Source organism: Gobius niger (assembly GCF_951799975.1).
Source record: "Gobius niger genome assembly, chromosome: 5".
In the NCBI taxonomy this organism is placed as follows: Eukaryota; Metazoa; Chordata; class Actinopteri; order Gobiiformes; family Gobiidae; genus Gobius; species Gobius niger.
Genome location: NC_136856.1, coordinates 21816201 through 21830457, shown reverse-complemented (window position 1 = coordinate 21830457; position 14257 = coordinate 21816201). Strand labels below are relative to the sequence as shown.

Below are 14257 nucleotides of genomic sequence, written 5' to 3'. Positions count from 1 at the left end.
GTGATTGGAGAGAGTGGTGCGCGTAACACGTGCACCACGTGGTTAGAGCGAGGCCTGCGCGTAACGCGCGCTCATAAGAAAACACCATGAAACTATAAAACACAACTAGATTACGGACTATGATGAATACTATTACTATAAAACAATACACAGGCAATATAGGACATGACTTGCATTCTCGTGGACGCATGAACACATAAATGAAGAAAACGGAGAGTTTCCACGGAATTGCGGGAGGGAGGATGGAGCGTGTGTTCCCAAGGAATGATACCTGCACACTGACTTAGCAGAAAGTTGGGATGGGGGATACCAACTCCTGATTGGTGGAGAGACCAGGGGGAGGTGAATGGTGATTGGTTGCTAGGCCGTTGCTGGGGCTCTTAAAGGAATAGGCCACCGTTTTTACATACTAAGATATGTTCTTACCTCACTTTAGACGTGTTAATATATCCCCGTCTGGTCTTTGTCCGTGCGCTCTGCCAGGCAAACGGAGCACATACGCAGCCTCTCCCACATGTTACATAGCTCCGAAAAAGCTCACGATAGAAGCTACCAAGCTCTTCCACGTGTTCCCTATTTAAATAAAGTTACGTGAAGTGTTTTCATGCGAAGTATATTTACACAGAAATGTAACGTATCGATTTTATAAGCAAATAAAAAGGGGGACTATATTGTGAGGCGTAATGATACGAGGAGTAAAACGTCCGCGCAGTAACTCCTAAAGACTTCCCCCGCTCACTTCCGTCAGTAACCTTTAGGAGTTACTGCGCGGACGTTTTACTCCTCGTATCATTACGCCTCACAATATAGTCCCCCTCTTTATTTGCTTATAAAATCGACATGTTACATTTCTGTGTAAATATACTTCGCATGAAAACACTTCACGTAACTTTATCTAAATAGGGAACACGTGGAAGAGCTTGGTAGCTTCTATCGTGAGCTTTTTCGGAGCTATGTGACATGTGGGAGAGGCTGCGTATGTGCTCCGTTTGCGTGACAGAGCGCACGGACAAAGACCAGACGGGGATATATTAACTCGACTAAAGTGAGGTAAGAACATATTTTAGTATGTAAAAACGGTGGCCTATTCCTTTAATATAGATATGGGAATGGAAAGTGAAACTAGTAATAATACGAAATAGTACTTTTGATACATTAATGACACAGAAAATTCAACATAAATCAGAACCTTGTTAACACTGGCCTATTGTACATGTTTTTAGTGGTAGGGGATACCGGAGTACCCGGAAGAAACCTATGCAGACACGGGGAGAACATGCAAACTCCACACAGAAAGGCCCCGTCCAGGTGGGAATCGAACCCAGGACCTTCTAGCTGTGAAGCACAAGCGCTAACCACTTTACTACCGTGCCGCCCATAACAACATTGTTAAAAGCTCCAAAAAGTCGATTTTGCATGATATAGGACCTTTAAAGTACACTAACAAAGTTTTACAATAAATGAACAAAGTTATAAATGAATTAAATTACGATTTAAAAAATATTGTTTTAGGGCATAACATTTCCTAATTCTTTCCCAGTCTCAGATAAGAGCAAGTTTAGATCACTTAATATTGGAGCCTTATGTGAGTCAAGCTGACATAAACTCTGTTTCAAATCAGATCTTTATCTCTAAATGTATTATTTAAATAAATGTCTCCACAGTTAGTTGTTGGCTCACTCAAATGGGAGCCAACCTTCAGCTCCCTCATCAAGACGGCCCAGCAGAGGATGTTCTTCCTGCGGCAGCTGAGGAAACTTAAGCTGCCGACCAAAATGCTGGTGCAGTTCTACACAGCCATCAGGCTGCAGTCTATCAAGACTCATAGATCGCACCACTTGAACAGTATTTTCCCCTCCGCCGTCAGATTCATGAACGAAAACAAGACCCAATAGCTTAGTTTCAGACTCATGGACGTAATCTGCTCTGTTGCTGTGTGGTGTGTCTGCTGCTAACACTTTATCGCTTTATACACCTACACATCTGTAATTATAATCCCGCTGTTGTTCTGTATCAAATTGATGTCGTCTTACCATATATTACTTTTTATTCTTTATCTTATTCGTTTTTTATATTCTTTGTGCATGCCCCATAGCCTTATAGTTTTAAATTGCATAGCTTAATTGTATCTAATTCAGTGTTATATGTATGTTTAATCAAATCAAATCAAATTTATTTATATAGCACATTTAAAACAGCTGTTGTTGACCAAAGGTCAACAACAAGGTCTACAGTACAGAAAAATATATATAATATATATAATATATATAATAACTAGAAAATTTTGCAATTGCTGCGCAATTGCGATTGACTGCGGAATCGTAGGCTACTAATGCGGAAATTGCAAAAATTGCATAAAAGTTGAAAAAAAATCATAATTGCATAAGAGTGCTTTTATTGTGAAAATCCTCATTAAGTTGCATTATACTGCTTTACATGCGAAAATCCCTATTAAGTTGTATTACACTGCTCTATATGCGAAAATCCCTATGAAGTTGTATTACACTGCTCTATATGCGAAAATCCCTATTAAGTTGTATTACACTGCTCTATATGCGAAAATCCCTATGAAGTTGTATTACACTGCTCTATATGCGAAAATCCCTATTAAGTTGCATTATAGTGCTTTATATGTGAAAATCCCTATTAAGTTGCATTATAGTGCTTTATATGTGAAAATCCCTATTAAGTTGCATTATACTGCTTTACAGGTGAAAATCCCTATTAAGTTGCATTACACTGCTCTATATGCGAAAATCCCTATGAAGTTGTATTACACTGCTCTATATGCGAAAATCCCTATTAAGTTGCATTATAGTGCTTTATATGTGAAAATCCCTATTAAGTTGCATTATAGTGCTTTACATGTGAAAATCCCTATTAAGTTGCATTATACTGCTTTACAGGTGAAAATCCCTATTAAGTTGCATTATACTGCTTTATATGTGAAAATCCCTATTAAGTTGCATTATAGTGCTTTATATGTGAAAATCCCTATTTAGTTGCATAATTGTGTTGTAATTGCAAAAATCCCTATTAAGTTGCATTATACTGCTTTACAGGTGAAAATCCCTATTAAGTTGCATTATACTGCTTTACAGGTGAAAATCCCTATTAAGTTGCATTATACTGCTTTATATGTGATAATCCCTATTAAGTTGCATTATACTGCTTTATATGTGAAAATCCCTATTAAGTTGCATTATAGTGCTTTATATGTGAAAATCCCTATTAAGTTGCATTATACTGCTTTATATGTGAAAATCCCTATTAAGTTGCATTATAGTGCTTTATATGTGAAAATCCCTATTAAGTTGCATTATAGTGCTTTATATGTGAAAATCCCTATTAAGTTGCATTATACTGCTTTATATGTGAAAATCCCTATTAAGTTGCATTATACTGCTTTACATGTGAAAATCCCTATTAAGTTGCATTATACTGCTTTACAGGTGAAAATCCCTATTAAGTTGCATTATACTGCTTTATATGTGAAAATCCCTATTAAGTTGCATTATACTGCTTTATATGTGAAAATCCCTATTAAGTTGCATTATAGTGCTTTATATGTGGAAATCCCTATTTAGTTGCATAATTGTGTTGTAATTGCAAAAATCCCTATTAAGTTGCATTATACTGCTTTACAGGTGAAAATCCCTATTAAGTTGCATTATACTGCTTTATATGTGATAATCCCTATTAAGTTGTATTATACTGCTTTATATGTGAAAATCCCTATTAAGTTGCATTATACTGCTTTATATGTGAAAATCCCTATTAAGTTGCATTATAGTGCTTTATATGTGAAAATCCCTATTAAGTTGCATTATAGTGCTTTATATGTGAAAATCCCTATTAAGTTGCATTATACTGCTTTATATGTGATAATCCCTATTAAGTTGCATTATACTGCTTTATATGTGAAAATCCCTATTAAGTTGCATTATACTGCTTTATATGTGAAAATCCCTATTAAGTTGCATTATACTGCTTTATATGTGAAAATCCCTATTAAGTTGCATTATACTGCTTTATATGTGAAAATCCCTATTAAGTTGCATTATAGTGCTTTATATGTGAAAATCCCTATTAAGTTGCATTATACTGCTTTATATGTGAAAATCCCTATTAAGTTGCATTATACTGCTTTATATGTGAAAATCCCTATTAAGTTGCATTATACTGCTTTATATGTGATAATCCCTATTAAGTTGCATTATACTGCTTTATATGTGAAAATCCCTATTAAGTTGCATTATACTGCTTTATATGTGAAAATCCCTATTAAGTTGCATTATAGTGCTTTATATGTGAAAATCCCTATTAAGTTGCATTATAGTGCTTTATATGTGAAAATCCCTATTAAGTTGCATTATACTGCTTTATATGTGAAAATCCCTATTAAGTTGCATTATACTGCTTTATATGTGAAAATCCCTATTAAGTTGCATTATAGTGCTTTATATGTGAAAATCCCTATTAAGTTGCATTATAGTGCTTTATATGCGAAAATCCCTATTAAGTTGCATTATAGTGCTTTATATGTGAAAATCCCTATTTAGTTGCATAATTTTGTTGTAATTGCAAAAATCCCTATTTTGTTGCAGAAACTGTAAAAACTGTTGAAATTGCAGAAACTCTTAACATTGTATAAAGTCTTAACATTGTATAAACAGTTTAAATCACTCACAGACTTCACTGTATCAGAATTCCTATTAAAATGAATGGGGAGCCTTCCCCATACAAATCAATGGCAGAATTCCCAAGCCCATAGAAAAAAACTGGAAAACTGTAGAACTCTAATTTTTTCAGAAAACTGACAAGCTGCGGAAGCTGAACAAGCACAAACTGTAGAAATTGCTGAAACTGTGGAAAAAACTGCAGAATCTGTGAATTTGCGGAAGCCCCATTATAAGTAATGGGAAAAATCGGCCGAATATCGGAAGTTGCAGAATTCCCAAAAGTAATAGCAGGATTCTCTCCAACATGCGGAACGTTTTGATGTATAACTTGTGGAAATCGCTGAAACTCTGAAAGTTGTGAAAGCTGCAGAAAAACGGGAAAAAGACGGAATAATAATAGATAAATAACACCAAAACCATTGATTGACTGCGGAAGGATTCCGCAGTCAATCAATAATAATAAACAAAACACAATATACAAAACAGCAAAGCAGCTCAGATTTTGGCCAGGTATGTGCTAGACAGTGTTAAAAGCTTTAGCATAGAAGTGTGTCTTAAGCAACGATTTAAACTGGTCAAGTGTCTGTGCAGCTCTAATGTGGAGAGGCAGTTCATTCCACAGTTTTGGAGCTGCAACAGAGAAAGCCCTGTCCCCTTTGGTCACATACTTGGACCCTCTAAAAGCAGCTGATCAGCAGATCTCAGAGCCCGCACAGGGGCGTGATGTACAAGAAGCTCGGTCAAATACAGAGGAGCAGCGCCATGGAGACATTTAAAGACAACAAGTAAAAGCTTAAACCTGATCCTATAATACACAGGGAGCCAGTGTAGAGCCAGTGCTGTCGCTTTCTGGTCCCTGCAAGGAGACGGGCAGCTGCGTTTTGTACCCCCTGGAGGCGACGAATTGAACGCTGACCAAGACCAGTTTACACAGAATTACAGTAAACAAGTCGCGAAGTTATAAATGCATGAATTTCTTTCTCAAAGTCCCAGGCAGGTAGAGAGTTTTTACCTTGCTTAGGGTTTTAAGGTGGAAAAAGCTTGATTTAACAACATTATTAATTAATTAATTAATTAATTAATTAATTAATATTGCATGTCAGCACCGAGAAAAAAATATTAATGTTCATTAATTACATTTTAAACAAAATAGTGACATTTTGTGTTAATGTTGTAATGTATACCCATCTGTGCTCTTTGCACAGTTCAGTCCTTTAAAGCTGATGCAAAGTATTTTTTGCATATAGACAAAGAATAGAAAGATGCGGAACATTATCACTAAAGCGCTAAATGTGGATAGTCTTCTTTCTAAATAACATAATAACTACCCTCCTTCCATAAGATCTTTTTAAATGTGACACATCAGGTTTATTCTGACTTACAGTCTCTACTTGTTCAGCAGAATTTTCTGATGTTTTACGTCTAAAAGAGAAAACAGATTAAATTCTAAAGTAGAAACGCGATTATTAATGTCGGGGGAGTAAAATGTGTGTTTCAGCCAATCACGAGAATTTCCGCTTTTCAAGTCTCACTTTAAGACGAGGAAACGTCAAATGCACATTTGAGCTGCAGGAGCCTCAGACGAGACCATGATAGGACCACTCACTGCCTTCATCTTTGTGAGCACTTTGTGTAAGTACAGACACTGTTATACTGAACAACATAAACCACTGTGTAATACCACATGTATGATGTTTATTCTGTGTGTTATTTATTCTTTATTTCAGCTCAAAGTGTAGAAGACCAAATACCTGTGACTGTGGTTCAATCTGGAGACGATGTCATGATAAAATGCTCAGGCTCTAAGGACATCAATGAAAGAATTCATTGGCTTCGGCAAACTCCTGGACATACAATGCAGTTTATTACAGAAATTTATCGGGGACAAGTTCTTAGTGATTCACTCAAAGACAAACGTTTTAACTTCACAATATTAGATAACCTTCATGTTATTAACATCAGAAATGTCAAAAAGGAGGATGAAGCAATCTACTATTGTCAAATGAGGAGTGAATATGTTCATGGCTTTATCAACAGCACTTTCCTGATCGTTCATGGTAAACCAGAGCACATTTTATTGTTATTTAGGAACTACTGATGACATGTTTTATTCTTTTCTGCCGCAGATGAGGAAAACTCACAAAACTGTGTTCATGTTGTGAGACAAAGTCCATCCTCAGCTTCAGTGGCGTCGGGAGGCTCAGTGTCTCTTCAGTGCTCACTTCAGTCCAAAGACGACACTAAAGTCCAGTGTCCACAGCATCACAAAGTGCTCTGGTTCAGAGCTGGATCTGAGGAGCTCAACACTGGAGTAATGTACAACTTTACAAACAACAGTTGTGTTTACAGTTTGTCTAAAACTATAGGACAGTCCTCTGACACTGGGACGTACTACTGCGCTGTGGACACATGTGGACACGTACTGTTTGGAGATGGAACAAGAGTGGAGATGGGTCAGTCATGTTTAAGTTTCTGCTGATCTTTCAATATTTTAACGTGCCGTCATTGCTTAGCAGCCGGTTGGATCAATTGATGTTTTCTGAATACTTGACCCTCACCACAGTATCTAAATATTTTCAGACCAACCCCCAGGGCAGGATCTGGACCCAGTGACTGTGGCTCTGTCCGTCCTGTTGTCCTGCTGTGTGCTGGTGATCATCGTCCTCTGTTTAAAGAGAGGGAGAGTCTGTGCTCACTGCAGAGGTCCGCTTTCTTTATAACAGTTTGACAAATATGCAATAGGCCTTTTATTTACAGATTTATATTTTTGTAGATGCCTCTGATTCCATCAATAGTCCTTGTGGCAAAACAACGAGCAGTTCATCTCAGTCTGTGGTAAGTAAACTGGCTCAATTCAAGTGGCAACATTAGTGAGTTTGAACAAGATCAAATGTATTGAATAACTACAAGCGATGGCCCTAATGTTGTTTATAATTTCAAACTGACATGAACACATTTACATTGTCAGGACGGTGGAGCTGCAGACGTCAACTACGCAGCGCTGAATTTCTCATCCCGAAAAGTGAAGCCGAGGAGTAAAACCAGACGAGAGCAGGAGTGTGTGTACTCCACTGTCAGAGCTGAACATCTCAGCTCCCTCTGAACTGTATTTATCCTTCACAATAACGGCTTATTTTGCATAATCTATGCTGCAAATATTTGATTTCATTTTAGTTTAATTTTGTCATTTGCTTTTTAGAAAATAAAATGAGTCATGCATGTTATGAGATGTCTGACGTCTGTAATGTTCTAAAGATCGTGCCTTGATGAAAAAGGATTACATTTTATTATATTGAACATTCATTTCACTGACCACAATAGCATTGTAATCAGGGCTGGTCCTTTACTTTGCTTATTGTGACATTTCAATATATTATTTTAGGCTTTTCCAATTTGGAAGTAAGTACGATAGCTTTATTTGTAAAGTGCTCAGATAGCAATAACAAGGTGCAAGTGAAAACCCATGAACCAAAAGCTTTCTTACGGAAAAGTGTCTTCAGTTTCTTTTTAAAAGAGTCCAGAGAGTCGGCCACACGCAGGGACAGGACAATAAGAGGAAGTAACATTACATTCTTTTTATTTGATGCCTGAAAGGAATATTTCAGGATTTTTGACATAGGGCCTCATTTCCTAGTTATCCAGAGTGTTGTTGATTTGTGAAGATTTTTTTTCTTTTTTAAAGAGGGGGTATTATGCAAAATCGACTTTTTCAAGCTTTACATCATGTTATTAAGTCATTCCCTCATTAAAAACATGCCTGAAGTGTTGCCTTAGCACATTCACGTATTTTCGAGTAGTCTGTAAAAACTCTGATGGCAGCCATTTTAGGGATAAAACGCCTGATTCCTTCTGGGAACGCCTCCACCGCCTGGAGACGCCCCGATCCTTTCGTCACCAGCCAAGTAACCAACCACTGCTCCTCAGCAGAACCCCCTCCCCGCAGTGTCCAGCCCTAAGATGTAAACAGTCAGCGTTGATTTTCAACGTTGACTGATGTAACGTATATGCGCATTAAGGCCATTTATATCATTTATATTGTTTATATCATGTACATTCTGCAAAAACGGCAAACGTAAACAACTGTATACAAGACAAACTAAACTCTCCCCTCCTCGTTATATACTTTATTATTGTTTTTTTTGTTTTGTATTTTTTGTATTTTTTTCTCATTTTTTCTCATTTCTGTACGTCTGTCTGTTTGTCTCTTTTACATTTGTGTGTATGTTTTTGTATATTAGTTGCGGTATGTGGTATTTCCTTTGAAAAAAAATAAATAAATAAAGTAATAAAAAGATGTAAACAGAGTCATCATGGAGGATTAGCTTAATTTTTTTGTGAACCGGAGCCACAGCAGCTCTGAGACTTTTACAAAGACACACATCAGTGTTTCTGTTACCGAAACACCCAGGATTAAAACCGGTGACAAGAACACTTATTTCAGTGTCTGGTTCTGCGCTGGGAATGTCTTAGGGCCTTGATGATGCACAGAGCCTCCGGAGAAAGCTAATGCTAAGCTAAACCTCGAGTCATGACCTGAAAACAAGAAATATGCACACATAAAGTCAATAAAACCACCACACACATAAACAACCGTTTAACAATGATCACACACGGAGCCTGGCTTGTTGATTTGGAAGTTTATTGCTCACATTTCATCTACAATGGGTCATAGCCGAGTGGCTTTCTCCCTGAGCTAACAAGCTAGCCGCGACAAGCTAACGGGAAAATTCACTGAATACAAGCAGCATATTATGCACTAAAACGTCACTAAAACAGGCAACTGCTTGAAGCAGCCTTTATGATGATCACACACGGAGCCGGGCTTGATTCACACACGGAGCCGGGCTAGTTTATTTTGTAGTTTATTGCTCACATTTATAAGATAAGATAAGATGATACTTTATTGATCTCACAGATGGAGAAATTGCATTCGATGAGAGAGCATACGGCAGCAGCACCCATTCAGTGCGCACCACTCTTTTTTTTTTTTTTTTTGGTGAAAGATCGTTGTGTCGCGGCCGCCATCTTCACTGTTTTGGTCACAGGAGGAGCACTGGTTGATGGGAAATCCGTAGACGATGACCACGGTGGTGGAGCTCTTTTGCGCATGGCCACGATGTTCTTGGCCACACTGGTGTAATTGGCCGTGTCGGACAGACGCGCCTGCTTGATGATCAGGTTGTGGTCCACGGTGATGTAGAAGTTCCTGTCCTCGGCCGGGTCGATGATCTCGTTGTCCTTCAGCCACTCCACCCGCATGACCTTGGAGGATGGAGAAACTGTAGCTGTAGCCTCTGTCTCCTCTGATCATCTGAAACGGTGCACCGCCTCCTGGGCATGTCCCCGTCTCAGAGCGTGGTGTCCTGCACTGGTCAGCTCCACCTCGTCCTTCCTCTTCCTCCTGCACAGCTCCCTCCACAGTCTATCACCATCTCCTCGTTGGTCCCTTTTGTTGTTTCCTGTAGCTCCTCTTGTGACGCCTCCTCCGTGCTGCAGGTGTGGGGGCTCTTGGTGCCTCTTCAGTGTCTCAGAAGAAGATGTTTGTAGTAAATGGGTTTAGCTAATAAGCTAGCAGTTTGTTTACCTTCAAAAAGCTGCTTTCTTCAGGACTATTTTGGACTCTCAAAGTAAACAAATCCACCAAACCTCCACAAAAACACGGTAAAGACGTACAAAAGTATCCAGAAAAACAACGTGGTTCGCTGAAAAAGGCAAACAATTCACTGAAAAAGGCAAACAATTCAGCTGCACCAGGAGAGAGGGAGGTCACTTCCTGTTTTCACGTCGCCATGGCGACGAATGGCGAGTAGCCTGCATTAAAAACAGTCTGACCCAAGCACAGTGCACCAGAGGCAAATCACTTATAACACCTGACTACCCATATAAATGTCTGTGTGGACTGAATATTTGTTTTAAATAAAACCATATTGCATTTAAAAGAACTTACATTTGAGCAGCATCAGCTTCCTGGTTGTAAGCAACGCAGCGGCGAAGTGATCTGCTTACCGGATCTACAGTAGTTTGTTTACCTGCGGCCAGCATTACTGCATGTGGAATTCACAAAGGAGCTTTGTACAAATCAGATATGGCCACGTTTGGAGGACTACCCGATGACTTTGAAGAGGTTTTAATGCAGGCTACTAGTTACCATAGACATGCGCTAGCCAAGCACTAGCCTAGCACCACTAAACTCTTCAAATATAAGGACTGCATGAATTGAAAGAATTTAAAATATATATATCTCCAGAAATCAACAACACTCTGGATAATCAAGAAATCAGGCTCCAGGTCAAAAATCCTAAAACATCCCTTTAAAAGACAGGACTGATTATGAACCTTTGACACCATGTTAGATACGGTTCGAAAAGTTAAATCACTGAGTGGTTTTACTTGGATCATTCATATTTTAGAAGCTCAAAGTGCATCAGAAAAGTAACATGTCAAAACATAGATATGGGATGGTCCTTCTTGATGTAAATGTTGAGAGCAGGAAACAGTGCGTCTTGTTTCAGACCAATTTCCGGTTTGTGTTTTCAGCCTCTAAAAATAACTCCACTCAGGTGCTTTTTATCTGAACAGTTGTGGTCAGGACGCTCAGTGCCTTTTTAATCTTCACTTCAGTCCAAAAGCAGCAGCCAATTCCAGTGTCCTTATTTTCATATGGTATTATGTGTACTTTTACATACTTTTATGTATTATTGATTTTATCATTAATTCATCATTATTTATAACCACAAAACTCACACGTCTTCTGACAGATCTTGCTTTTTACACCGTATATTGGCAGGCTGCTCATGAGCTTTTCTTCTGTTTTACTGATTACTTTGATTTATTCAACTTCAAATCAGGAAGTTTCTTGATTGTATTTTGTTCATTGCAGGAAACAGTTTGGTTTTCATCACATCTAAACAGGCTTTTTTAATTAGCAGCTGAAATGCAATATACTGTACACCTTTAGACGGTTGCTGAGGGTCAGGTGACACAGTGTCAGACAGTTGTTCGTAGACGCTCACATTCCCAAATACAAGTCACTGCTGACACATTTATGCTGCAAAAGGAGGAGTCTCTAAGAACTCTGTGAAGACTTTGATCAATAACCCTCAACAGAGCTGTTGTCGTTTTACCCCAGCTCTGAGGAAACTTTTAAAGTTGTGAATGAAGTAAATAAAGAGAAAAAAATATAATTTTAGGCCTTGACATTTCCTAATTCTTGCCCGTTCTCAGATCAGAGAAAGTCAGTTAATATTGGAGCCTTACGTGAGTCAAGCTGCTGAAACTCTGTTTCAAACCAAATCTTTAGTTTTTAATTTAATATGTAAATAAATGTCTCCACATTTAGTTCATCCAGTTGTATCTTATAATTTAAACACATTGTTTTTAATGTTCATTTACTACATTATTTACAATAAGTGATGTTTTGTGTTAATGTTGTAATTTATGCCCAGTTCTTTGCACAGTTCAGTACTTTACAGCTTAAACAAAATATTTGTGCACAGACACAAAGAATGTTATTGCAAAATGTGAATAGTCTTCTTGCTAAATAAAATAATAATTACCTTCCATCTATAAGATCTTTTTAAATGTGACACATCAGGTTTATTCCAACTTAAAGTCTCTACTTGTTCAGCAGAATTTTCTGACAGTCGATGTTTAACGTCTAAAAGAGAAAACAGATCAAATTCTAAAGTAGAAACGCGTTCATTAACGGTGAGTAAAATGTGGGTTTCAGCCAATCACGAGAATTTCCGCTTTTCAAGTCTCACTTTAAGACGAGGAAACTTCAAATGCACATTTGAGCTGCAGGAGCCTCAGACGAGACCATGATAGGACCACTCACTGCCTTCATCTTTGTGAGCACTTTGTGTAAGTACAGACACTGTTATAATGAACAATATAAACCACTGTGTAATACCATATGTATGATGTTTATTCTGTGTGGTATTTATTCTTTATTTCAGCTCCAAGTGTAGAAGACCAAATACCTGTGAATGTGGCTCAACCTGGAGACGATGTCATGATAAAATGCTCAGGCTCTAATGAAATGAATAGTAAGGTTTATTGGTATCGGCAAAGTCCTGGACAAGCAATGCAGTTTATTGTTGCACTATATTTTCAAAAGGTTATGAAGGAGTCACTCAAAGACAAACGTTATAACTTCACAGTAATAGATAATATGCATGTTATGAACATCACAAATATCACAAAGGACGATGAAGCAATCTACTATTGTTATAAACTATATGGATCTGACATTGCCTTTTTTAACAGTACCTTCTTGGTAGTAAATGGTAAGCCATTGAAAAACACATTTTAAAGTTTATTGGACACATTTTATGCTTATTTTTCTCTAATGCAGATAGAAGATCACAGAACTGTGTTCATGATGTGAGACAAAGTCCATCCTCAGCTTCAGTGGCGTCGGGAGGCTCAGTGTCTCTTCAGTGCTCACTTCAGTCCAAAGACGACACAAAAGTCCAGTGTCCACAGCATCACAAAGTGCTCTGGTTCAGAGCTGGATCTGAGGAGCTCAATACTGGAGTAATGTACAACTTTACAAACAACAGCTGTGTTTACACTTTGTCTAAAACTATAGGACAGTCCTCTGACACTGGGACGTACTACTGCGCTGTGGACACATGTGGACACGTACTGTTTGGAGATGGAACAAGAGTGGAGATGGGTCAGTCATGTTTAAGTTTCTGCTGATCTTTCAATATTTTAACGTGCCGTCATTGCTTAATAGCCGGTTGGATAAATTGATGTTTTCTGAATACTTGACCCTCACCACAGTATCTAAATATTTTCAGACCAACCCCCAGGGCAGGATCTTGACCCAGTGACTGTGGCTCTGTCCGTCCTGTTGTCCTGCTGTGTGCTGGTGATCATCGTCCTCTGTTTAAAGAGAGGGAGAGTCTGTGCTCACTGCAGAGGTCAGCTTTCTTTATAACAGTTTGACAAATATGCAATAGGCCTTTTATTTACAGATTTATATTTTTGCAGATGCCTCTGATTCCATCAATAGTCCTTGTGGCAAAACAACGAGCAGTTCATCTCAGTCTGTGGTAAGTAAACTGGCTCAATTCAAGTGGCGACATTAGTGAGTTTGAACAAGATCAAATGTATTGAATAACTACAAGCGATGGCCCTGATGGTGTTTATAATTTCAAACTGACATGAACACATTTACATTGTCAGGACGGTGGAGCTGCAGACGTCAACTACGCAGCGCTGAATTTCTCATCCCGAAAAGTGAAGCCGAGGAGTAAAACCAGACGAGAGCAGGAGTGTGTGTACTCCACTGTCAGAGCTGAACATCTCAGCTCCCTCTGAACTGTATTTATCCTTCACAATAACGGCTTATTTTGCATAATCTATGCTGCAAATATTTTACTTCATTTTAGTTTAATTTTGTCATTTGCTTTATCAAAATAAAATGAGTCATGCATGTTATGAGATGTCTGACGTCTGTAATGTTCTAAAGATCGTGCCTTGATGCTAAAGGATTACATTTTATTATATTGAGCATTCATGTCACTGACCACAATAGCAATGTAATCAGGGCTGGTCCTTTACTT

At 38.2% G+C, this 14257-nt stretch overlaps 1 protein-coding gene across 2 annotated transcripts; it reads left to right on the top strand.

Moving 5' to 3' along the window:
* Positions 1-7005: 7005 nt before the first annotated feature.
* LOC306963438 (uncharacterized protein) lies at positions 7006-7825 on the top strand. Of its 2 annotated transcripts, none has more exons than XM_079557006.1 (4): positions 7006-7135; positions 7275-7385; positions 7456-7517; positions 7651-7825. In XM_079557006.1, the coding sequence occupies exons 1-4, from the start codon at positions 7132-7134 to the stop codon at positions 7783-7785; spliced, it is 312 nt and encodes a 103-aa protein (XP_079413132.1). In that variant the 5' UTR covers positions 7006-7131; the 3' UTR covers positions 7786-7825. The 2 variants fall into 2 exon arrangements, with proteins under 2 accessions (XP_079413132.1, XP_079413131.1); XM_079557005.1 differs by having other exon boundaries at positions 7263-7385.
* The last annotated feature ends 6432 nt before the right edge of the window (positions 7826-14257 follow it).